The sequence below is a fragment of the Melospiza georgiana genome, chromosome 5, assembly GCF_028018845.1.
Source record: "Melospiza georgiana isolate bMelGeo1 chromosome 5, bMelGeo1.pri, whole genome shotgun sequence".
In the NCBI taxonomy this organism is placed as follows: Eukaryota; Metazoa; Chordata; class Aves; order Passeriformes; family Passerellidae; genus Melospiza; species Melospiza georgiana.
The window spans coordinates 56050683-56077477 of record NC_080434.1 but is presented as its reverse complement, the minus strand read 5'-3'; the positions used below and the strand labels follow the sequence as shown (position 1 = coordinate 56077477).

General features: G+C 37.1%; 1 protein-coding gene across 6 annotated transcripts in view; it reads left to right on the top strand.

The window, feature by feature from the left end:
* The window catches only part of SORCS2 (sortilin related VPS10 domain containing receptor 2), a 535446-nt gene that overhangs the window by 417260 nt on the left and 91391 nt on the right, over positions 1-26795 (top strand). For all 6 annotated transcript variants that reach the window (XM_058023757.1, XM_058023756.1, XM_058023755.1 and 3 more), the window contains exons 4-7: positions 7124-7288; positions 11989-12062; positions 21723-21787; positions 24219-24337. In XM_058023757.1, coding sequence (XP_057879740.1) covers positions 7124-7288; positions 11989-12062; positions 21723-21787; positions 24219-24337 — 423 coding nt within the window. The remainder of the gene's footprint in view (positions 1-7123; positions 7289-11988; positions 12063-21722; positions 21788-24218; positions 24338-26795) is intronic.

Here is a 26795-nt window from a genome sequence, read left to right as displayed (position 1 = left end):
AAGAGAGCTGAGATTCATAGTAAAGGACCACAAAGCATACCTTTAGTATTTTTAAGACAGAAAAGTGTTTATCTATTACAGAAGATGATGAGGTCCTGATCAATCCTGTATGAGTGATAATTTTAGCCACCACAATTGCCTTTTTTCCTTCATGTTTTCTCCCTGTCACTAATTACCATCCATGTAATTTCTCTTTGAGCTTAGTGCAGATTTTGCTGTTGACAAATTAATGGCTGGTGGCTAGGAACTGTTTGAACTGTTTCTTCATTAATTTAGATCAAATCACACACTGCAGTCATTTGTTGTGCATCCATTATCCTGTTTGGAAAGCATTGTTTTATATTTTTGTTCTGTGATGTGTTGAGGCAGAAAATATTTGCAGTTTAGTTGGAGGTCTACAAAATAAGCTCTTGAATTCGATTAATCTGTGAATGCCTAAGCTAAAAAGGTCAATGTGTGCATGTTTTTTCCAGTAAATACTAATGTTTCTGGAAATATTGGTGGGAAAGAGTGAAACTTGCCCATTTCTGCTTTTAATACAACTTTTTTTCTCTTCTTCTTTCTTTTTTCTTTTTTTCTTTTTAACTCTTAGACACAGAAAATGTTTTTGTTTCATAGGCAATATAAAACCAGTTTAGGGAACATTTCCCTGCTGTGACAAGAATTGGTGCTATGCCTTTCCCAGTGCTATTTCCTTCTCAAACTGCTGATTTAGAGCATACTGGAAAAGACCATCTGATTTAGTTCTTGGTACACTGGAGTGCATTGATTTAAACCCTTTAAACCCAAACTTTTGAATATGTGAACAAACCTATATGGGGACCACCCCTCAAAGCATCTCAACATTAAGTTTCGCCCACTTTGGATGTAGGAATCTACAAGGGATACATCAAATGATCACTTTTGCTGAAGAATTAGCAATAGCCAGGCTGACATTGGACTTTGCAAGAAGACCAAAGGACTCTTCTGTTTTTACTGTGACCTTTGGCATATTCATGCCTTTCTCAGTATCTGGCGGCGGAAATTCCTAATTTGCCTAATGTGTGCCAGTTTTTTTGAATTCTCAGGCTGGCAGCATGCTCTGAAATGTTTTTGAAGAGAGCATTTCGCAAGAAAATTTGCACTGTCATGGTAGTCAAGTGGCAATAATGTTTTGGTTCTAGCAGGTTACAGATGCATGAGCTTTGTTCCTGTGGAGGGTTTGGGATCAGCTTATGTATACCTACCCTTCTCTAAGTGAAGAGACTGATGAACTGAGTTGTAATTGCTGTTCCCTAGAGACTTGGCATCATCAGCCCCTTTGAGGTATTTAGTTCAAAAGATCTGGCTGATTTAGTTAGATACAGGTTGCTAACAGGGCAGAAATTTCATTCTGTTCATCAACACCACTCAGAACATTCATAGCTGTTTCTCTGCAGGCATTCATTATTATGATATGTAAGCACCCTCAAACTTGATTTCACTATGGTGAATGCCCTAAAGGAAAGCCATCTATTTCAAAACTATTTTCTTTTATTATCTGATTATATTATTTCAGGCTTGCTTAGGTGCAATGTTAGCCAACTGTGCTCTGTTCAGTTCCTCTGAACACATTTTTCTATTAAGGTTCTAACTCTGATGTTCACTCCCTCTTCAGTATGTCATATATAACCAACTGCTCCAGTTGCTAACCAGCTTATTTTAAGATCCTGACCTCTAAATATTCATTCCACATCCTAAAGTGCCTAATATGTTGCTGATACTAGACAAAAAATATTGCACCTCCTGTTGTGATATTCCAAATGATTAATGAGCTGACCACAACCCAGGGGAGAAGAAACTATGATACATTCTCTCCATTAGCTCCACCAGGACAGCTTCAGATGGGCTTTGATTGTGTCCTGAGATTATGTGATTAGTGTAGCAAATAATTCTCAGGAATCATCCTTAATATTCCCATTTTCCCCTCCCTTATGGTGTTTCTCCTAGAGACTAGTTGCTGTTTTGAAATGCTTCTGTGTGACAGCTTAAAAGGGATTCTTCAAGGGAAAATAACAGTTCTAGATGAAGCTGTGAATGCTTAACATGAAAAGTAAAATACTGTTCTGGGGTGTATGTAAATTCCTTTCTATATGTATTCCACCCAATTCAGTTGGACACAGAAACAGACTTATTAGATCCACTCATAACTTTACATTTGTGAGGAGTGATTTTGTAATGCATCTTCCTGGGAAAATCTACAAGATTAAACTGCTATCTGGGAGCCATTTTATTTTACTCTCAGCTTGGAATGACCTTGGGCTGATTTTTTAGGTATTGTTTTTCACCACTCTGAGAGTAAAGGGACTATATTTCACTCTCACTTAGACACTCTTGAGTTATCAGGACTCTCATACCATCTAAAATAAAAATCATAACCCTTTGCAGTCCACTTTGTGTGTTTTATGAATGCTGCCTGAGAAGCAACATCTCATTTACAAGTGGCACCAGAAGCTTTAGTAATCTTCCTCTCAGCCAAGTGTATCTAATAACACATGAATAACATAAATTATAAACCCAAGACAAATAGATGAGTTAATTAGTCTGAAAAACATTGAGGGTGTGATTGCAGTGCTGTGAAGCTCTGTGAATGCTGCCCTGAGATTGGCACTGCTGGCACAAAGGCCATTTCCCATCAGAGCTGTGCAGGCACAGAGGTCTCTGTGATGGTGTCACCAGGTGATGCCTGTGCTCAGAACCTTGTCTCCAGTTTGGCTAAGCACCTTCACCTAGGCATTAGCACTGCATTTCTTCATGGCTTTAAGGGGAAGGAGGGCAGATTTAGATTGGATATTAGGGAGAAGTTCTTTACTGTGAGGGTGGTGAGATGCTGGCAAGAATATTGTTCAGAGTAGTTGCTGATGAGCCCTCTCTGGAAGTGTTCTATGAAATTATTTGACCTCAGTGGGGATGGCTTATGTGTTCATATCATTAAGGGTTTTTTCCCTGGAGTGGGTCCAGCATTCTTTAGGATTATATCCCCAGAGATGAATCCTTATGTCCAGTGGGAGTTCAGCCTACTGGGGATGGCTGAGAAATGATAGGTTCTTCCTGGCCATGCTTGACTTCTCAGTGCATGTTGCTGTGGGCTTAAATGAAGAGTCTCTATATTTTTTTCATTTCTTACTCTGCCCAAAGGAGGTTTCTTCCTTCAGGGTCAGCATGGAGTTCATTTCTGACCTTATGGAGTATTATAGAATTAAAAAATAGTGTCTCATCTCTCACCACTTACTGCAGAAGTCTCCTATAGCAAGTCAGATGCTGTGAGTGTAGAAATTTATTACTCATGGGCATTTTTACTTTTTATTTTTTTCCTTTGTAACACGAGAGAAATAGAAAGGAAAATAAAAGCTACAATTATAATTAAGATCAGTTGCTGCAGTTGAAAGAGACAGCACAATTGTAATATGTTAGAAAATTGCCTTGTTTTAGAGAAAGTGCTGATTAAGATCAAATTTGTCTTGAGTTTAAATTTTGATTGGACGTAAACTGAGGGGAGGGGGGTTATATTTCAGACACAGTGCAAATGATGCATGTTAATATCCTCTGTTTATTGCCACTTGAAATTGCAGCATAGCTTTGAATTGCTGCCAAATCTACAGTTAAGACTCCCAAGTAATCACTATGATTATTCCAAATCTTCATGGTAACAGTGAAAGAAAAAGTCTGATATGCAGAGAACTGTAGCCTAAACCATCAGAATCTTTTCATTCTTTGGGGCTCAGATTGTGATTCCACTCATAGTAGGAATGGTTAGACAGGCATATTGGCCAATCAGTCTTGAAAGAGTGATTAAACAAATGGATTTAATTATGTTATTTTCAGATTTGTTTGGTTTTTCTGTTAACTCCTGCCTCACTGACTTTTTCTGTAATGAGGAAAAGCATGGCTTTTATTTAGTTTTGGAATGGTTGAATTCCTATATTGGCATGGTGTGGTATTTTCCTTTTTTATGGGATTTTTTTCCTTTTCCCTTTGTTCATCTATAACAGATACTATTTCTACTCTTTGTCTTTACAATCCATAGGGCTGTTTATCCATAGGGCTGTTTATCTCCTTGAAATATATATATATACTTTTACTTCTGTGTAGCTACTGGCAGTTGTAGAGTTACATAAGACCTGAATGTATACACATGTTATTGTGGTTTATTTAGCTGGATGGAAATTATGTACTGAGGTCTGAGATAAACAACATAATATAAAGCTACAATTGAAAAAAAAACCAGCAGAATCTCACAGGAGTGAGAAATGATATGGAAAATGTTTATAAGGAGCTCAAATTTATCTGTGCTTAAAATCTGTTCTGGTTTTTAAATACTCAGTTATTCAAGGAAGAAGTTTATTTTGAGGTAAAGCCATCACTGCTAGCTGGCTCTCCAGACAGTATGTCCCAGTTGCATCCCTTCATCAGCTGCTTGCGGGAGGGTTTTGCTACTTGTTCCACTTACAAAGTAAATAAAACTTGCTATGGAAAGCATCTAATATGGATACAATATTTACTCTGGAGCATTTTCCTAAATAACTAGTGTTAGCCAGCAGGCAAGTCTGAGCACCCGGTGTGTTAGCTGTGGGAGGAAATCTGTATGTCTGACACATAATGATCAGTTTAAACTATTGGAATATAAATCACAACACTGAGGGAAATTCAAAAATATTTATTTAAATGAATTATGATGTGTGTGAATAAAAGAATAGTTAGCAATCCTGCCATATATGCTTGCAAGTCTACAATCTTTGGGCTGTTTTTAAGTGGATTTAACTCCAAAAGATACATAATATTTTTTGAAGGACAGCATTAGCAAATATCACAGTGTGTTTGCATTACATTATAACAAACATTTTTCTTATGATTTCAGTGCTGTTGAGTCCACATTATGAAGCTTGGCCATGCCTATATTTAAGCCTCATTAACAGTGAAAACCATTCCCTATTTTATGCATCTCATTCCTTTATTATTTTGAAGCCATAATTTTGATATCTTTGGAAGTGTAAGATTTATAGGGTCAGGGGAAAAAAAAAAAAAAAAGCAAGGGAGTATTTCTGTGGTCCAGAGATTACTGTTCTGGTCTAGTGCAGTTGATGCCTTTTCTGGGAAGCAGGTCCTTCTCTCTATGTTCTGGTCACGAACCAACAGGAATGAGCACTATGTACCTCTCTCAGCAGGAAAATAGTTTGAATTTATTTATTTCCAAGAGAAAATAGATATTTTAAGCCTAAGTCACAGACGGGAGTCTGGAAAGTAAGTACAGATGTCTGTGCTTGGCATAAACACTTCTTCACTTCCCCTTGAGATGCAGGCACAGGGTCAGGGCAGCACATGGCAGCCACATTAAATTTCAGGTTCATGCCATGCCTGCTGCAGAAAACCTAAAAAATGAGTGTGTCACAAGAATCTCTGAATGCTGTATCTAGGCCACCAGCAGCTACTGGTGGAGTGTAGATAGCAATGAATTAAACAGACACTGAAGGGACAAAAAGCCCAAGAGACAGAAAGCCATTGGATACAATAGAAATAAGAGAAGGCATTTGTGAAGGTGTCATTTACAGAGACTTTCCAATAAAAATGTAATTTGCTTTCTCTTGGGTAAATTATATCATTAAAAATACAAGATTTTACAAAGTAATGGGTTATTATTTTGCTCTTCTTACTGACCTAGTCATGCAGCTAATGGAATAGATTTGCCTTAATATGTGCTTTAGTGTGGGATTTCAGCACTGGATCATGAACCCTGAAGTATCTGCAGTTATCTCTCTTGTTCAACAATGTACTTCAATAAGGGCCCTATTTGAGGTATATGAAAGCCCTAGAAATTAGTGCCACTGTGTATGTGCTTCAAGGAAAAGGGCACATGCTTAAGTTACTTGTCAAATTGGAGCATCTGTAAATGTTGAATTTATAGTTTTCCCCCCAAGACCAATTGCAGTAAAAGCTCAGCCCAGCTGTCATATCTGTATAATTCATTAGAAGTTTCAGAATTTTAACTTCAGCTCTGCTCTAAAACAGTGACTACATTAAAACTGTACTGTTTTTGTTAATCTCTTTCCTTCTCCGTATTCACATTATTGTGATTCTGTTTGCATAAATCATTGCCATTTATCTCTGTAAGCAATTTACAGTCACTGTATCACAGTGATCAGTATTCTGTGGTGTTTTCTGCACCATTTGCTGAATATTCTAAATACATTTTGAATTAAGGATTTTTTTTAATTGTTTTTGAAATATGAGCTAGAGAGAGCCCAGTTGGACTTCAAAAATCCAGTTTGTTTGCAAGCTATCAGTTGATAAAGGCAGATTTTTGAATGACAACTGGACTTTTTTGATCTGGAAAAAATAATCAAAATGGATCCTCACATTGGCAGTTTTAGAACTATGATGTTATAGCAAAAGCTGAAGAAGTTGAAATTACTGAAATTCTAAATAAATTATGTGGGGAGAATTTCTTTGTTGCTTAAAGCTTAACATAAAGAAAACAGCTCAAGATATTATCTTGAGTCAAGGCATTATTTGGACCTGAGAAGGAAATGCAGATGATTTGTTGGCGTATTCTTCTGTGTCAAAGTGAATTGCCTTTTTATTCAAAATTTGTCAGGAAGAGGAGATGATGAAACAATGGAGAGATATTATAAAGAAGTTATTACTCCTCAATCATTCTTCTGCTATGGCAATGATTGCTTTTTCATTTAGTAGCCTCATTAGATAAAGAGATATATTTATATAAACATGTTAAAATAAGTCATTACTGGTATTATTTTTCTTTTTTTTTTTTTCATTAGTCCGGAGATTTTATCATGTGGCCTCATGGCCTTTGTATTAGCACCAAAACCCAAGGCAGTCATTCTGAGTAGAGATGAGAAGCATAATAAGTTTGGTCTGGATTCCAAGAGAAGTCATAGAATGTAACATTCACAGGTTTGGTCAGGGAAGATTAATAAAATCTTAAAATCCTTTTATCTTTGGTGATTTGAGTTTCTTGTCTGCATAATTTTGATATGTAAGATAAGATGTGTACAAAATCTGACATTATTACAAAAAAAACAAGGCTGTGTTTTCTGTTACAGAGAAATCAGGCTTCTGAAGGCTTCTTGTTGTTTTTGTCTTTTAGATAATTCTTGTAAGTTCTTCCCATAATGACCGTGACCAAAGCCTTTTCATAAGCACAGATGAAGGAGCCACTTTCCAGAAACAACCCATTGCTTTCTTTGTGGAAACTCTCCTTTTTCACCCAAAAGAAGAAGATAAAGTACTTGCTTATACCAAGGAAGGCAAGGTAAGGCTTGAAGATACAGCATTCCTTTGAAATTTAGGAATTGCTGTATTAAATAAAGTAATTCTGACATGCTGCTTAGTGTTGGGTTTTATGAAATAACAATTGCCCAGAAGCAAATCATGTAGTGGTTTCTTAGATTTATTTAAATATTTATTTAATTGATGTCCAAATCTATGTGGTTATGGTAGTTTCAGTCCTGGCATTTTCAGTTGTTGGGAATATTTATCCTTCTGCATAATACAGTTAAATAATAATGAAACATGCTCCTCCCTAGAAAGTGACCATAAACAATTTATAGTACAGTAGCAAGTTAATGAAGTTGAAATATTGCCTCCACAGGCTGTTCATAGAATATAAAATAAACTCATACAAAACAAGCTACACACTCACATAGAAGAATAGGATTTGTGGAATCAGTGACTCTGTAGAAATGTACGATAATCATCTCCCTTATAGTGGCTTTATACCACTTTCAAATTCAGGAGCTGTTACTGTTTGTTAATTTTTACCGTCTTTCAGATTTCTTGTGGTTAAACTGTGAAGTCAGTTTTCTGGGTGGGTTGGGCTAAGCACTGACGGGTGTGCACACCATCTCTAAGTGTGTAGCTCATCTCTTTTCCACAGTGCCAAAACTGCAGCTGCAAACTTTCTGTTATTCCAGTCCTGGTAGCAGCCTTGACTCGCCTCTACCATTAGTCCTTTTTTTAAACTTAAATTGGTAAACTCCAGTCCATTTTACCCTCATCATACCTCACAGAAAGTGGTTGTTTATGTGGTGAGATTAGTCAGAGAAGTTGCACATACTGCAGCCAAATACTGCACTGATTCCAGTGATGTTATACCAAGTCACCCTTTTGGACTTGTTTTTGAATATGTAAGTTAACAGCTCATCCCACACCAATTCATGTTTACAGGGGTTTGCAAATAAGGGTAGAACTAGAATAAAAGCATAGCAAACCAAACTAAGTCACAAATTACACCAAATATTTTACTTTTGTTTGGTTTGAAATCCTAGCACAATTACAAATAATTTGAATGCATGTTATGTAAATAAAATGCATCAGGGAAGCCTGAAGTAATGAAAAGCCTTTGTTATGAAAATATTTTTTTTTCAGTTTGGCTTTTGGCTTTTATTCCTGACAGTAGATATAATTACTGAATTTTTTTGTAGTTACAGAGTGGCAGAATCATGAAGTGTAAGAGCCCAAAGGGTATGAACTGGTTGTCCAGCCAACAACAAGTGGGTAAAAGTATTTGTCAGAAGAGAGCATGAGGTAGAAGTACAAAGTAAAGCAGTTGGTTTGTCTTTTGATCAATTAAGCATGTTAGGAAGATTTTTCAGGCATTTTATAATTGGATAATCTCCCCAAAGGACTGAAGTTACTATTTGCCATGATTAAAATATGACTGGACCAAAAAAAAAAAAATAAAAGAGGAACCATAAAAATTATTCAGTAAGGAATAGTTTTGCAGGAGTAGCTGGAAGGGTTAGGTAATCTGATAGACTTTTCTCAGGCTTTCAATGACACACAAAAGAGTCAACCATAAAGACTTCCTTGACAAGTCCTACATCTTTACCTTGGATGTGTAGGAATGAAGGATGCCTTTGACTATAACTGGGTCAGTAACCTGCTTATGTTTTGTATGAAACCTGATCTATTTGGTCTAGAAGGGAGAGGAAGATAAAGTGATGTTTGCAGAGAAGGAGTTGAAAATCAAAATTGCAACTTGACACAAGAAAAGGTCACTGTACTAAAATCAATGATCATGAGAGATAGCGTTGATCTGAAATTGCCCTGAGGAGTCAGTACACTCTAGGTTTTTGAGTTAAGTAACTTTACCTTCCCTAAAAAGGTAGTATCAAAATATAATGCAATCTAAAACTCTAAACTGGAGGAACTATTAGCTTCTGTTACTCAAATAATTCCTTACAAAGGCACTTTGTAAGAGACTGCAAGGAGACTGCAAGGAATCAGGTCCTTTATAAATAGCAGTCAGCAAGGCTTCTTTGTCTACTGGAGCATCTTGGCCTTTTTCACAACTTTTGATTCGATTTAGGGCTTATTTCATATTGCAAAATATGCGTTGTTCTTTCATTCAGAACCCTAGATTCTGTTTAAATAAATCTCTAGCCTCTAGCTGACACCATAAATGAATGCAAATCCAGTCAATGTGGTTGGATTAATCCATTTACTGCCTCAAATCTATACACTCTTTTTCTGGCAACCCCTCAGTTATAATGAATAACAATCATCTATTTGCTGAGCCTACATAAATGCTTCTAGATTTTTTAAAAAATTGTCAAGGATGCAATGGATTTAATTTTTCACTTGGAAGCAGAAAGGATGAAGTAATGGCAAAACAGAAAAATATTTTCAATATTTTTAAAATGCTTCTCCACATATTTATTGAACAAGTGAGCATAGGCAAAATTATAAGACCTATTAGACCTGTTTGCTTCAGCCAGAGATTTTAGCTGTCTACTAATAGAACTGTTTTCACATCCTATCTAATCTCATTTAATAGTTTTATCATAAGTGCCTATAAAAAAATACATATGGATCACTTGGGTTTTTTAATGCAGTAAGTTCAATGTGTACATAAGTTATTTTTTATCTCCGTGTTATTTTTTATATATTTCATATACTGTGTCAGTTAAAATTTCATTTGAGTTTGAATATGCCTTATTAGTCCTACTTCACTCTCCTTAACAGTGAGATTGCAGGGGCCAAACTGTTCACTCAGAAACTGCCAGACTTTGATCTTAAATGTGTGTGTGAGCAGATAGTTTGGCTTTGGGGAAGTGGGGGTGGATTTGGTTTGGCCTTTGGCTTCTCTTGTACAGGTGTCTCTGTTCAAAGAGCAAGAATCTTTCATTTTCTGCTGAAATTCACTGATGACAAAAATATATCCTTTTGTTCATGTGCCAGTGTTGTCCCTAATCCTAAACAGTTCTCTTCCCTCTTGCTGGGAACATCTGAATTCTTGGCTTTCTTTGCAGCTCAGACAACAGGGTTAGGATAGTGCATTAAATGATCATCTCTCCCAGATTTAAGCAGTCCACTGAGGGAGGTTACTCAGTGAGCAGGGACTGTTTAGAAAAATGGTAAACCCAATGGTTGTCTTCTCTGCAATGCCTGTGGCCACAGGTGTTTGAAGAAGTGAGCAGCTCAGGTTCTTCACCCTGCTCAGTCCAGTCCAGTTCATTCACAGCCACATCCAACCCCCCAAGGAGGTTGCTCAGAGCAGGATGTTATAAAATACCCTGATTGCAGCAAATCCTAAGCCACATAAAATTAATAGCAAAAATTTAGCAGCAAATCAGGAGCCTGGCTCTACAGCCCTATCATTTAGATCTGAGGATGAAGAATTTTTGATCCCAAATCATTTCTCTCTGTGCATTGACTGGAGCAATGAGCACTCTGATTGTAGTTTCCTACTCTGTGGTCTGTCTACTTTAATCAAGTGTGCAATGGAAGGAAGCCCAGTTATTGTGAAGTGCAGATAACTGGGAAATTCTCTTTTATCTCTAATTCAAACTTCAGTAAATTTACCCATAGAGTTTATGCTGCATTACCTCAACCTTTATCTTTGCATATTAATATTGCTGTTTTTCTATAATAGAACATAATACAGAACTGTGGGGGCTTTTTATCTTTTGTCATTGAACCTATCATTTTAAAACATAAACATTCCTGACTACTCCTTTTAAGATACTTTCCCCCAGAACATTCAGTTACTGAATTGGTGAATTCTACATCAGAGAAGAACAGTTTTATTTGCCTTTTTATTCCTCTTATTAGATATATCAAGAGAAAACCCATCTTATGTAAATTTGATCAAATAAGAAATGCATGCAGACAGCGGGGGGCTTTAAATCTGTCTTTTCAGAAGTCTGATAGAAACTTCCTATTTTAACTAGAGGAAACACATATTGAAGGCAAATGCTAAAGGAAGGAGATTTATTAAGAGCTATTTTAGATCCCACATTATGCTGGGGGAGAACATCTTTCATCTGCAGTTTTGATATCCATCCATATCATTAGCATTTGGGTTTTTTTGCCAGAGGGGAACTGTTTGTGGAGAAGGTGGAGCTGGAATCCTTCTCCTCCAGGCCATTTTGTGCCTCTGTGCTGAAGGACCACTTCTCGTGGGTTACAAATTAGTGTCTGTGGAGCAAACCCATAAGTGCATCTTTCATCAAATCTCTTAAGCATTTCTGTAATATATTTTGGTCCTATTTTATCAGAGTTTTAAATGCACTGACTTCCTAGCTTAATTAGTTTTGATGGCTTTAAGGCTTGAAGCATAAAGGAAACATTTGTTCTTCTTTGGTCAATGAATGGGAAGAAGGAGAAGTGCCCTTTTTACCATCCCTCTTGTGTAACCATGCTGAGGTAAAAAAAAAAAATCTGACCCTAAATGAATTGTGTTTTCACAGTAAAAAAAAAACTCATTGTTGCAGCATTTTCTTTATTATAGATGATATTTTAAAATAGTTTCCCTATGAAAGGCAGTTACTCTGGAAAACAAGGTACTGAGCTCCTGGTAATGTGTTTTTGGGCTTGTTTCATTTTTTTTTCCTTTTAATTTGCGTACAATTTGTCTTTCTAATAGTGATATAGAGCCTGTCTTTGAAGATGTACAGTATTATCAGTTTCCTAAAATCTAATTTTTCACCTTCTTTTCTCCTTTTCTAGATTTATGTATCTATTGACTTGGGGAAAAAATGGAATCTTCTGCAGGAACGAGTTTCTAAAGATCATTTCTTTTGGTAAGAAGTCTGTTATTTTTGAAATAATAAAATGAGCAAAGAAAGTATTTAATTCTCATCCAGAAGATGTTTACAGAGATATGGATGGGGATGGTGTGAGCCTTGGCATCCTTTGCAGATGATGGCAATGTTTCTGTATCCTCTATTGCAAAGTCATACTCATGCCAGGGATCATGCTGAGTATCAGCACATGGAAGGGTTATAGGTCTGGATCTGTGGAGCCCAAGATTTAAAGAAAGCTGCAGTGTTGAATGAAATTGCTCTCCATTTTACAGGTGAAATTTATCTTTAGAAAGGAGAGGAGTCTTTTTGCAGAGAAAGATCTATAATTTTTTTTAAGAGAGGCTGAAACATACCTACTAACTGTAGTCATATATACACTTGCACCACTAAGGAAACTGGTGAAAATGTGACTTTATTGAGAACGTATATATCTAATTACTTCATTTTCAGCTCAAGTGTTGTGCAGGTATCTCACATTGTGTATATGTGTCTCACAAAGTATTTAAGGAGTGATTTAAACAGGTTGACAAAATGTTTGAAAAGTTATTTGTTATTGTCCTTATTTTAACAGATAATTTTTTTAATGGTATATCTTCTTTAAAACCAAAATTAAACTTTTGATAGTGTTTCAATTAATTTTATTTTTTAAATTGGTCAATTTGACACTCCCACCTTTCACATTTAATTTTGGTGTGTAAGTACGTATTTTTTTATTATAGGTTTAAGTCATACTACACTAAACACTTGTGTTCCCTAAATGGCTTTTAACTTCTAAGTGGACTCTGATCCTTGCCAGTTGTGCAAAGTATAATTTTCCATATGTCTGTGGAAACATGTCCGGCTTTTGGTGGTAATTTTGTGGTGTGCTGGGGGTGTTGCCAGTATTGCAATAGATGCCTGATCTTGGTTTCATCTGTGACCCTCCCAATTTTTCATGTAGTTGTTTCACTCTTGTGTTGAAAAAAATACTCATCCTGGCCCCACTTGAGGTAAAAAAAGCAACAGAACAAAACTTGCACAAACTGATTACAAAGCACACAGAGGTGTTATGGTGCCTGCAGATACATGGCCACTGCCAAAGCATAATTTGGTGAGCCAAGGGCGTGCTGCACGTGTGCTGATGCTGCTGCTGCAGCCAGGCAGGGGGAAGGTTGAGTCTGGGGCAGGGGCACAGGGACGGTTCAAACCCTGACTGAAAGAGCTGGGAGCACAAGACCTAACCTGCCCTGCTGCCCCGTTGGTCTCATTAGCCCTGGGCACAGCACACACAAGATTTTTCACACTTCCAAGTGCCTCATTTTCAATCTGCAACCTACTTATTGCCCATAATTTTATATAAGTAGCCTATGGTTGGGTTGTAGAACATTCATCTGATTTATTCCAGTTGCCCTCAACTTCATCTGCTGAAACAGTTGAGTTGAGCAGACACTTTCTGCTTACCTGCTCCTGCAAAGTATAGATTTGGACAGCTATTGAACAGCTTATTTCTGCACAGCAGATGGAGTTTCATAGGCCATACACTTTGCAGGTCTTTTAAATACCCTGTGGAAAGGTATGATTGTTTTTAAGTAGCACTGTGTGTCAGAAATGTCATATCTGCCTTATAACCAAGATTATATGGGATGTAAATCATGAGGGCATGTGGTTATGTCTTTAATAAAAACATTTTAAAATGCATAAAGTCTGGAAACCATCCAAGTCAATAACAGGTAAGAAATAGTAGTGGGAGCCTCTCTCTCACAGACTTTTTCTATTGGAGTTTTTGCTCATCTGACACTTAGCACACTTAAGTTATGAAAAATACAGAAAGCCACTGAAATGTGTCTCAGTTTTGCTCCAACCCAAATAATTTGTCTCTGTTTTCAGTATGTAAAGATTAAGGCCTTTGAGGGCATGTTTAATATTAAGTCTGTATTTTGCTCTTTCCTTATGTTTCCTTATATCATTTGATAGGAATAACTCCAATGTAGTTCTTCAAAGTCATGGTTGTTCATAAATGTCACATTCCTCACAAATAAGAATTATAAATTTGAAGATTCTGTACATTTATAACCAGTAGAAATATTTTTAGGGGGTTGTTTTTCTCTTTTCTATATCACCAGAGTGATTTCTCTCAAAAACTGTATCAGCCATCAACAGCAAGTGTTTGGAAGCAGATGTGCAGCGCATCACTACCAAATTATCCTTCTCATAAACTTACATAGAACAAAGATCTATATTTTACTTCTTTCTCATATGGAAATTTGCAATTGCTTGCTTTCCAGCGGGAGTTTGTCTGTCGTGTGAGACTTTCCAGTATTTCATGGCCTTTGTCACCCAAATTTTCTGAGTGATAGATAGAAACAAGTGTTTGGTCATTTTCAACAGATGTAAGAATTGGGCTTTGTAATAGCTTGACTGTAAGGACAAGTCTAGTGTTGTTTTCCTGTCAGTGTATATCTGATGTGTTAAAAATATTGTGCCAAACTAATTGTACATCTCATGATAAATGAGGGCATGTCTCTTGCTGATCGTGGTTGCCTGTGCCAAGAACATTTCACTGGGCAGATCTTTAGCAGATGTTTCCTCTTTGATTTCAATTTGATCTTTGCCACTGAGGTTAATAATATAGCCTAAGATTTTTATTTCAGTCTGGTAACTACAAATATTATCAGTCATAATATTTTCCTGTGCTTTGTAGAAACCATTTTTTCTATGTCTCCAGAAGCAGCCAGATCTTCATGCATTTCCTGAAAAAGCTTTTCTTTCTGTTTTCAAAAAGAAATGAAGATCTAAATACAATTAATTTCATAGATGTGTTATGTATTTATATTAAGGGAAGGTCAGTCGAGACTGAGTATTCTAAATATTTATGTTCAGAAACATATTATAGATTTATAAGCAAATATATTACTATCATCTTCAAGGGCTTATTTGCTTTCCAAGTGTTCTTGATCCTTCCTTACATATATTTTTAGATTTTATGTGTGAAATTTGATCTTTCATGATAGTGAAATGGAAATATTATTGGCATCAGTGGAAAATGTATACAACCATCTCTAATTTAGGACCACAGAATATTTTCTTCTGTGATACGGTGGGATCTTTTCTCACACTATCGTAGCTGATTTTTCTATTTGATTCATTTATTCTTTTGGAAGAGAAAGCTGGCTAACCCTTCATAAGAGCTTGTCTTCTCCTAGCATTTTAGGAGGCAAAGGAGGCTTCCCAGAGAGCTGGTTGATGCCCCAGGCCTGTCAGTGTTTACGAGGCATTTGGGCAATGCCATCAACCACTTGCTTTAAATTTTGGTCAGTGTTAAATAGGTCAGGCAGTGGGACTGGAAGGTTGTTGTCAGTACCTTCTGACTGAAATAGTTTATTCTACCCTATTCTAAAACCAAAGAGTTATAAAGCAAAAGCATGAGAGGCAGATTTGAAACTAACAAAAAATACTGTCACACTGTAATTAAAAAGAATTGCATCAACACATAGAAAGTAAATCTTATATTTCTGTATAAATACTAATTAGCAATTTTTTAAAATTTTGAGCAACTTCTTTTTCTGTAAAATTAAGAAACTTTACTTGCTTTGACCAGTTTTACTTGTGCCTACAAACTGCATTTGCCCAATGTGATGATTTCTGTTTAGGAGATGTTATAGCACCCATCCTTTATAACTGATTTTTTTTCAGTTCTTGGTGCATTTGTAGCATGGAATGCAATGATATGAGCTATCCCAGCCAAACATCAAACACCCACCCGTTAGATGGTATATAACTGCTTTTGTGTGTGAAGCCCATTTTGAAAAGTGCTGCATTATGTGGTAATCCTTGAGAAGAAGAAAGAGTAGTGGCGTTTGGGATTCCTCTAGGTCTGCTGCTATTCTTCTCAAGTCCCCAAGGCTTATGCAGCATTGAGAAATCCTTTTGATTTCTCAAATTAGGTCTCAGTGATACATTAGCAAAGAATAGATTGTGAATCAGCTGTCTACACCAGCACAAATATACCCTGGGACGGTAAGAAATGAATTGGTAATTACCAGAGAATTAGGCTCAACACATTTCTTTTATGACTATCTAGAGCCTTAGGAATTCTTTATCCTTGACTCACTTGGATATTTGGATCCTATGCTATGGGCATCTGTTCTTATTTTTAGCTACAGGTCTTCCATTTTCTTGAGAGGTAAGAACATAAAAATAAAAAATGATGAGTTTATTTTGATAAACAGTTGTTCTCCAGGGACAAAGTTCTGTTCTCATAATGAAATTCCATAGAGATACTCAGTCACAGCTGTACCCATTTATGTCAAATGTAGTGGGTGCCTGGCTGTTCAAGGGTCAGGTGAAAGAGAGGATTTCAGCCATGTTATGTCCTGAAGGAGAGAAATGCAAAGAGGATTTCATTGAGCCTTTGTCACTGAATTTTTCACTTGTGTGTAAAGCCAAGAATCTGTATGGGCAGTTATTCTTATGTTTGACTTAATCACTTGAAAAAGGTTTTGTTTTTGTTTCTGTGTGATGAAGCGTGTGACTGGTTCATGTGGCGAGGTTTGGTAGCAGGAGTGTTCAGAGCTTCTGTGGGATGAGATCACGAGCTGCCCTCATGTCAGACAGAGCCAGTTCCAGCCAGCTCAAAGGAAAACTCTCCACTGGCCACACTGAGCCTGTGGGTGAGGCTGGTGGTGCCTCTGTGATAAGAGATTAAAGAAAGAGTAAAAAGTGCACAAGAGGTGTGAGAATATGTGAGAGGAACAGCATTGCAGACACCAAGGTCAGTGCAGAAGGAGAGGGAAGAAGTGCTCCAAGTGCCAGATTAGAGACACCCCTGCAGCCTGTGGTGAAGGCCATGGTAAGGCATTATTCTACCCTGTTATTCATAAGCAATAAATTAAATTACTCTTCCCCAAATCAAGTCTGTTTCACCTGTGACAGTAATTCATGAGTGAGCTCCCTGTCTTTATCTCCACTCTTGAGCTTTTAATTATATTTTCTCTCTCTGTCCTGCTAAGATGGGACAGAGAGAGAGTAGCTTGTGAGCATCTTGTGGCCAGCCAAGGTGAACCTAAGGCAGGAAAAAACCACAGTAGCTCTTCTGTTTGGACAAACATGGCAGGAAAAACATTTTTTAGGCATAGGAAAAAAACTATAACAGAACATGCTGGCTGTGTAAGGCATTGACTGAATCATTAAAGGTGTGTCTTTTGAAGTACATGGGAAGGCAGCAAGGCCTGAAACACAAATCAGCCATAAGCAGATTTATTTTTAGGCAATATGAATCAAATAATAGGTTCTTCTTCCTAAATAACCAGCTTGCCAAGGGTCAATGCCATTTTAAACTAATTAGTGAAAATATTTGTATATTTTTGATCTGCTTTCTAAGCATGGCAGTGCCATTAAGCCAATTGCTAGAAATCAGGGAACATGTTACTTTTTGGATAAACTTTATATTCCAAGATTATGCGAGGAGCAAATTGAGTCATCCAGGAAGTTTTCAGATGGCCTTTTTTTGGGGGCTTCTGCACATCAGCAAGCATGGTTGTCTGGATTTGGTTTTGTTTTCAGATGTCTTGTTTGAAGTTGTCGCTTCATTAATAATCACCCAAATGAACTGCATCAAATGTTTAACAATGAAGGGATCCACTGGAGGTAGGGAAGACGTTTGTCCAGAGCAGACTGTACTTATTAGTGTTTGCAGACAATTGATCCCCTACAAAATGAGCCTGGACTACTGGAAACAAAGGGTTTCCTGCTTGAAGTAAAATTGAATCATAATTATTATTGAAGGGACTGATGCTTATGATTTACATTTTGAGATGTGTACTATTACATTCAGTGGTGATTAACTGAATCATGGTATTCATGATAATAATAATAAATATGGCATAACTGTGAAATTTCAGGTCAATATTGGTGTTTTCCTAATGCTGCACTGAACTAAAGGAAGAAAATATTGGGGCATTTAGGGAAAAACAGAGTTAGTTATATAAAAGAAAAGATGTTATTAAAATAATACCAAAAGTCTCTCATAAAACTTTTAACAGAAAATTCTAAATTCTTAGAATTTCAGTATAGTTATTTAAAACTACAAAATATCTAATGTTTGTACCATGAAATATACCTTTATACACCTACTAAGACAAACACAAAGAGCTTTGCAGTCACCTCCTTTGCACCATTTTCATGCTGATATAATGCTGTTCAGGTCAGTGAAATTACCTGGTGAATCACTAATGCAAAACTTATGAAGAACTAGGTCATAGAACAGCTAATCTTTCAGAAGAACTTCTATAAAGTGTAAAAAACTCATATGCATAAGAAAACTAATTCCTCAAAAAAATTTCTAAAATTACATTTTGCAGAACTATTTTTCCCAAGAGGCTCAACATGGTGTCAGACAAGCACAAGGGAGATAATGGGAGTTTGTGTTCACAGGAAAGGGAATAAGCATATTGAGGCTGCTTTTATTTACACCATCCTGCAGTCAAGTTGCAATATTTTAATTCTGAAGTGTTGTAACCACCCTGTTATGTGATCTAAAGTGTTGGTGTGTTGCACTTGCTTTATCCCACATGGTACACTTGGTCAAGAAATGTTTCTTTTCCTAGAGGAAAGCATGTCTGAGCTGAAAGTTAGTCTGAAATTCATTGGAAAACTCAGCAGCTGAATGTAAAAGATTAAAAAGTCAACCAGAAAACCCTGAGTTTACCTAAGTAAAACTACTAAACAAACAAGTGGTCCCGGACTGCTGAGGTGAGAACATTTTAATTGCAAAGTACTTTGAGAAGATTGGGGGAATTTTAACCAAACCAAAAGTAACCACTACTGAAATTGAGGAAAAAAAAGATAGTTTATAAGAAAATGCTTGTTGTATTTGGAGGGAAAAAATATTAGAACTTATTCTAAAATGTCAACCAAAAAGAAAGAAGCTTTCAGGTTATCAGGGTCCATTGCATCTGTGCTTTATAAGACAGAAGTCCTATCCTAAACCAGCTGGGGAACAGTAAACTGTCCTTGTGAATGGATGTGTGGTCACAATGCTCACACCAGTAAAATGCATTTATGTTGTGGTAGTAGCACGTTTGTAAATGAAATTGCAAAAAAACCCTGACTTTGTCTTACATTCCTCCCTCAAAACTAAAAAGTATGAAACTGAGCTTTCCTTTTCAGAGGGCCACATAAGGTTTGTGTTCCTGTATGCGTCTTGTCTGCCTGGTATTTTCAGAAGCTCAGCAGAGGGCCTTGCTCTGTGTTTAGCCTGCAGAGCATCACACAACTTTTCCTCTGGTTCATGATTTAAGCACAAGTGAAATAACTGTATTATCTTTTAAGTACTGTTGGCAGAGGAGTCCACTGAAATGAGATTAGTTTATTCTTCAGGGATATAGCTTCAAATTCTCTATATTAGTTATACTCTCTTCTGGAGATTTTCTTAGCAGCTGTAAGAGATTTGGTCTTTTTTCAATAAAAGAAGAAAGGACTATTCCTAAGTGTTTTTAAAGCTGGGAAAAGGGACTTTGGAGTTCAGAAACTCTGCTCCATAGCTGACATTCAAAAGTAGCCTTTGAGGGTGTAACATTCTCATTGAGTAAATAGTGTCTGCTGCTAGAGTTCATCAGTACAATTGGAGTAATGAAAAACACAAATAATATTTTTGAAATATTCTGTGTAATTTATAATTAATTAAATAATTATAATTAATAAGAGTCTAAAGGAGAAAAGTAGTCTGGGCAAGAAAGTTTCATTCTGCAGTGTTCATTAAAACAGATCAGTTACATCTTCTTTCTCTGAAAAATTACACTGGAAACAAGATTTGAATCTACATGTGTCAGCTGCCGCTGTTAGGAGGAGCATGTAGAAGTGAGATCATTGTAGTTCTGAGCTGTTGAAATAAAGATGAGAAGGTAAAGATATTGACAAATACCTCAAACTGTGCTTATGAAATCATGTGTGATAAATTATAGATACAAGAAATCATTTCAGAAGTACCCAAAAACTTTCTTTGCATTATTGATGTTTATTAGCATCTCAGTCTCAGGCCCAGAAAATTCAACCCAAAAGTTTCTTTGGTTCAGCTGCCTGAGGTCCAAGACTAAAAGTAAAATATTCAGCAAACATTTTCTTCCCTCAAATTGCTGATTACAGAGTTATAGCAGGTTTGATTTTGAAACACAGATAACAGCATACACAGCACAAAAGTTCACAGATCCCTTCCCTCTGCTCATTTATATTTTCATCAGACGTCAGTGGATCTAAAATCTTCTCTAACCTAACGTATTGCCTCCAAAGTGCTGAAGTAGTTTGTGTTTGAGGGATCAAATTCTTAATAAATGCAAGATTTTTCCATGCATTTGCTAAAAAAAAAAAATTAAAAAAAATCACACTATAAGTTTCTCTGACATCTTATGGCTTGGAGGGGGCTCATCTCTCCCCCTCCCTTCCCTCCTTTGGCCTGATCATTTATCTTACTAGGGAAAAACAGCATATGTGATTATTTCTGGTTGTTATGCAGCAGTGGAAATCATCCAGTTTCTTCCCCCTGGCCTGTGTTCCTGAGGAGCCACCAATTACTGAGTCTGAGTTTTAACCACTCCTCATAAATCACTGCTACTAAACCATTAAACAATGATGCAATTTCAGTCCAAAGTATAGCTTTATGGCACTTGATTGTTAATAATTGTATCAAAATGATAATCTTCTCTTAAGTATCTTAATGGACCTTTTAAATATCTGCATCCAGCTGTACTTTATCACTCAATGGATCTCCTTTGCATGTCTTCAGCTCACATTTTCTGCCTCAATGACTCTTGCCCTGCCAGTGAAGGGCCTTGAGAAAAGTGATGTGGGAGTGGGGCTGGGTTCTGCTTCACATTGTGACAGCCCAAAGCTGGCTCTGCAGAATGTGCCTGACTGATGGCAATAGAAGGGCCAGAAAGAAGCACAGTTGGGGCTGCCATTGCCAGGCTGGGATGGGAGCCCTGAGGGCAGAAAACTCATCTTTTGGCTGAGCATATTTGACATGAGAGATATTGGGAGAAAATCATCCTGTATTCCCATTACACCTTTACAAAGTTAAACTGTACCTTGATCAACTCTGACTGAATTTCTTTCTCAGGATATTTTTCTCAAAATTATTCTTCCCTTTCTTTGTCAAAGCAGAATGTATTCTTCTCTTGAATATGCTAACCAAAGATATATCAATTTGTTATGGAAACCATGTGTCAAGTTTTAGATATTTCTAATAAGAAAGGAATCTAACTCTTTTTTAGCATTAAATCTGCTTTATAGTCTCAAATGTTAAACATAATTGTAAAAAGGTGCTATAGTGCTTGCCAGTGCATGTGAGTGCATATCTCTGTGTGTGTGTGTGTATATCAATTTATGATTCTGTCGGTTTTTTCCCAATTTCATGCATATTTCTACTCTTTTTTTTTCAATTGATTCCATTTATATGCATTTTTTAGTAGAAGAGATTCTAAAGAAATTTAAGAAAAGCATAATGTAAAGTAGAAAAAAATAAGTTGTTTATAGATGTTAGTAATAGGACATTATAAATGGGGTTTATTTTATTCCCAGCCAGAATTCTAAAGCTGGTTGGGATGAAATCCTCTCTTTTCTTCCATCCCTATGATTACTATGCTGTAGGTGGCTGTACATAACTTGATTATATTGTGTTCTCAGGGCTGTTGCTGGAGTTGACGGCGACCTTGATTTAGTTCATATGGAAATCCAGGACCCCAGTGGAGGTATGCAAATGAAAATGTTATCAATTGATACACTAGTATATAGTTATTTCTCTTTGGTTTAGAGGTACTTTTTGGACTATTTTTAAAACTAGTCAGAAGAGAAAATGTGCAAGTCAGATTCTTTCTCTGTTTATTTGTAGTCAGCAAAACTGTCCTGTTATATAAAAATATAGTGTAATTTAAAATCTACTTGTTTTTCACTTTAAGAGGAATTGATGTCAGGATGCTAGGTTCTATTGATAATGTCCATTAATGGTGCAATTTATCCTGGCATTTGAGCATTAAACAGTTTTTCCTTATTTGCAAATAAAACTGGCAATGCAGTGTTAGTGCTGGGTAAATGTCTATTAATGTGAATCATTGCACGTGTCAGGTCTAGTGCAGCAGCCACCATCTCTCAGAATTTCCTCATGTTATAGCATCCAGTATACTTTGAAACTTCAAAAGGGAAATAAATGGAAAAGCAGATTAGTAGTCAGAATGAGCTTAAAGAGTCACCATGATTCCAAATGCTTGTATAGTTTCTTGTTACCTATCATACTCTTGAAAGATAATTTAATTCCTTGAATCAGATCATCTTAGTTCCTGTGCAGTCTAAAAGTGAGCCATAAAGAATGCACAGTTTGAATTGCTCTGTTCCCATAGCTTTTCTTAATTATAGCCCTATTAAAAAAATCAAAGTTATCATGTTAAAAGCTGAATGAAAAAAAGTCTAAATCTTTTAGCAGTGAGGTTTATGAGACATGGTGACAGCTCCATCAGGTGTTTTCTTTAGAGACAGTGTAAGATGATTTTTCAGGGACTGAATGCTAAGGGGGTTTTGGTTGGTGGTGCATTTTGGGTGGTTTTTTTGGGGTTTTTTTTGGTTGGTTTTGGTTTAGGGTGGCTTTTTTAGAGGGGAGTGTGATTGGTTGGTTGGTTTGTTGGTTGGTTATTTGGTGTTTTTTTGGTTCTTTGGTTGCTTCTTTTTTTTGGTTGTTTGTTTGTTTCAGTTTTGGTGGGGTTTTGTTTTGGTTTTTTGGTTTGTCTTTTTTTTTTTTTTTTTTTTTGGTAGGATTCTTATTTTATTTTTTAAGTTTTTTAATTTTTTTTTTTTTTTTAAGCAGAGAAAGAAAAGCTCTCATGAAATATCTCCTGGCTAGATTCTCAAGAAACTGACTTTATGCAATTAGGGTCAATACAAGCATAGCCATTGGTTTTAGTGGAAGTAGCATCTTTGCACTACCCATATGACAAAGAACTGTAATTTTTGTGTTGTGAACTGTGAACACCTGCAAGACTTTAAATGGTCCATTGCTGCACCAAATGTCCTTGTGGTGTTGATTTGGACATAAACTGGAGAATTTGGATTGACTCTAACTGCCTCTTAAACAGATCCAGATTTTAAAACAAATAATTGTATCCAGTGTACTGGTTTGTTCTTCTCTAGTAAAAAGTCATTAAATGTGGGATGCATTTCCCCTCACACTGCAAAAGTAGTGAAGGACATGGGGATACATTATTTGCTCTCTCACACTGTACCTGGAGCGTGGGTAGCATTAGTGATCTGGGCACAAGATTGTGTAAATAACATTTTCCTCACTGTGCTTGGGCAAGTCACTCAACTGCTTTGTGCTCAGAAGCTTTTGACAAAGGATGAGCTGTACAAGAGCTCAGGGAAGGTCTTAAAGAGTCCCAGGGAAGGTCTCTAAGTCACAGCTGGTATAAGATAGTGATTGTTGGCTCTGCTGTCTCTGATAAGAGCAGATTGTATCAAAGATGCAGTGGTGCTGTTCTAAGAATCCAGGGAGAGAAGATAGTCCTTGCTAACTGGAGAGGAAGAGAAAGGCCAAAGCCTCCTCTGATTATAAATCAGTCTAAGCTTTTGCAGCAAGGTATTAACTCTGAATATAGAAATCCTGCCCCAACAGACAAGTTTCAATAGTGTGCTAATGGTGTGTCTGAACATTCTTACAGAGCTTTGAAAATAGGCTTTAAAATTCTGCACACTGTCTATTAAATGCAGCCTGATTCTTTTCTCATTCATCACAATTTTATACTGGGGTTGATCTATTGATTTCAGTTATGTTGTGTCAGGCTGCCATATCTCCAAGTGAATAATTCAGCTCTGTGCATAGGTTAAGTGAGAAAAGAGGCTCCTTCTATTATCCCCACCCATGAATGGCTCATTCATCTAACCCCTAATCTCTCTGGACCAGCAAAATTTGGATAATAACAGGCTGCCTCCAGGGAATGATCTGAACTGTAAGCAGTTAATATATTCTCAGTACGTTGGAGATTGAAAAAGTCTTATATGAGAGTTTAATATAATAATTCTACAACTAGCTCACCTGGCAAAGGCAGCCTTTTTCCTACATGAATAGCATTTAGTACTGCTTGCTTCTTTTTCCCTTGATAGCCCTGTCATATGTTTCTGTCTCTCTTCCCTCAGGTTATCGCTACATCACTTGCCAGATTCAAAATTGTTCTGATAAGACAATGACAGTCCCATTTGCTGGCAGCACTGATCGGGATTCCCTGACTGTGCAGGATGACTACATATTTCTGCAGGTATATATGTACCTCATGTTTCTCTGCCATTTTTGGGAGAGACAGCTCATTTTGGAATTCAAAAATAAAATTCTAAACAGTGCAGCAACACTGTAAGGAGCAGGGTGGAATTAATGAATGATGATTTATGATTTTTTACATGGAAAAAAGCATTCCTTTATCAGTCCAAACAAAAAAAGAAATTTAAAAAAAAAAGCATCTTTAGTTTGTACAACCAGTTGCCCTTTAACTATATGAGAATTTCCTAGTGGATTGTGTTACTTTTTATAAATACTCTTGTGTGTTACATGAAATGCAAACCTTGTGTTCCTGTGATTAGAAACTCTTCTAGGTCCTTTCCAGGACAAAACACAAAACCATTCCCTGGGAAGAACATCCGAGGACAGCCACTGACAGAATAGTTATACAGCTTCTTCACATGGATTCTCTTCTGAAGAGGTTTTGCCAGGAAAGAACTGCTAACATGGCTGTGCTTAGGAAGCAAAATGGCCATTGCTGGGGAGCTTGGAGCAAATTAGCATGGAATCATAGGATGATTTAGTTTGGAAAAGACCTTTAAAATCTAGTCCAGCCACAAACCTAACACTGCCAAGTCCATCACTAAACCATGTCCCCAAGCGCCGCGTCTACAACTCATGGTGGTCCAAATTGCATTGGGGTTGTTTCATTCCCAAATTACAAGACCTGCCTGCAGAAATATGGGCTGGAACTTTGTCAGCCATGTGGCACCAGTACAGCTCAGGCACACTTGTGAGTATTGTTTCAAGCGCGTGGCACTGGTTGTGGTTCGAATCTCTCAGAGCTGCAAACTTCTCAAGGAGCAGTTATGTCCTCCTTGTTTTATTAGATTTTGCTAGGGAAGTTGCTTGTGCTTTCCTTAGTGCTCAGCTGTCATTTTTCTCTTACTTTGATGAGATTTGTTTGCTGTAAGGCTTATCTATTTACTGACTTTTGCAGGAAAGCTATTTTGTGGCAGTGGATACACCTCCCCACCAGTGCCTCAGTGTGCACCAGATTGGCTCCTTTGCAACTTTTCCCCCTTGAGCCTGTTTCTTCCCCAAGGACCTGTAAATTAGCAGGGTCACAAAGGATCTGTTCTCCTCTTGTTTGGCATAGTGGTTTCAAGGACCTGCATGGCTTAGAAAAATTAACATTAAAAAAAACCCCAACCAAACAAAAAAAAACAAAGAAAGCCCAACAAAAACCCATGTACCAACCAAAAGAAGAAAAAAATATACCACAACAATGACAAAAAACACCCCCAAAACTAAAACCCAATGGCATTGGGAAAGAACTTTTGGACTAAAGTAGCCTTTTTCAGATAAGATCTAGCACTCATGGCATGCATTTTGCTCAAAGCTGTTATCTGTGGCTCCCCCAGGCACAGTCTAAAAATCCATTTCATAGTGTGTAGATGCTGAGAACTTCTTCTCACCATGCAAACTTCCAGACTGCTGTGCTCAGCAAAACACTGGCTGCTTCCTCATCAAGGATTTTGCTTTGCTGGATGTTCTGTACAGCTGCATGCTGAGATGTTACTCCCTTTTATGACAGACATCAGCAGGCACAAAATGGAAGTGCAAGGTGGAAACGCACACATAAGTAATAGACAGTTGCTCCTTAATGATGCTTTTGGTAATTTGGTCTCTGGATCTGAGACATGTCAGTGCCAGATGAGATGTTCATGTGTTCCACATATAAAGGGGAAACATCTCTAGTGTTTTTTCTCTGGACTTTTCTGCAGTAAACCATAATATGTAACGTATATCTTATTGCTAAATTGGTTTGCAGTTAGCCATATCTGTATTACTGGAGGATAGAAGGTGACTCTGGGATCCTGTAGTCACATCTGAAGCCCAGCACCCCAGAGGTGTGAGGCAGGACAGCACTTACCTGTTCCAGGGAAACCACACATTTGAGAAACAGCATACTTCTGAAACCATTTATCACTACACTAAAGTACAGTTATATAAGTTATAATCAGACCAAGGACGACTCATGATATCACAGCAATTCCTGTCAGAAAGAGGATGGGACAGAATCCTCTGTGCAAAAAGACAGTAGAGTTTGAGACTGTCTCCCTGCCCCTGGCATTGTTCATATTCCCTGAGCTGTGCAGATGTGAATCACACATCTGCACAGCTCAGGGAATATGAACAATGCCAGGGGCAGGGAGACAAAGTGTTGCAGGTCTGCAGTTGCCCAAATCTATTTTGGAGATTTTTACCACCTTAGAGGAAGATCTCAGCCACATTTCTTTAGTATGCTTATATCCACAAAGATCAGAAACTTTCTAATACTCATTTTTTTCCCAATTTGCACTGACAGTCAGACAGTTTCAGAGGTGATTTGAGAAGGAGGATTAAAGTTTCAACACTGTTCTTAAGCACAGACCAGCCTTTAATACCAGTGAGGCTTGACATGACTATGTGCTTCAAGTCCAATTTTCCTCTGCCTT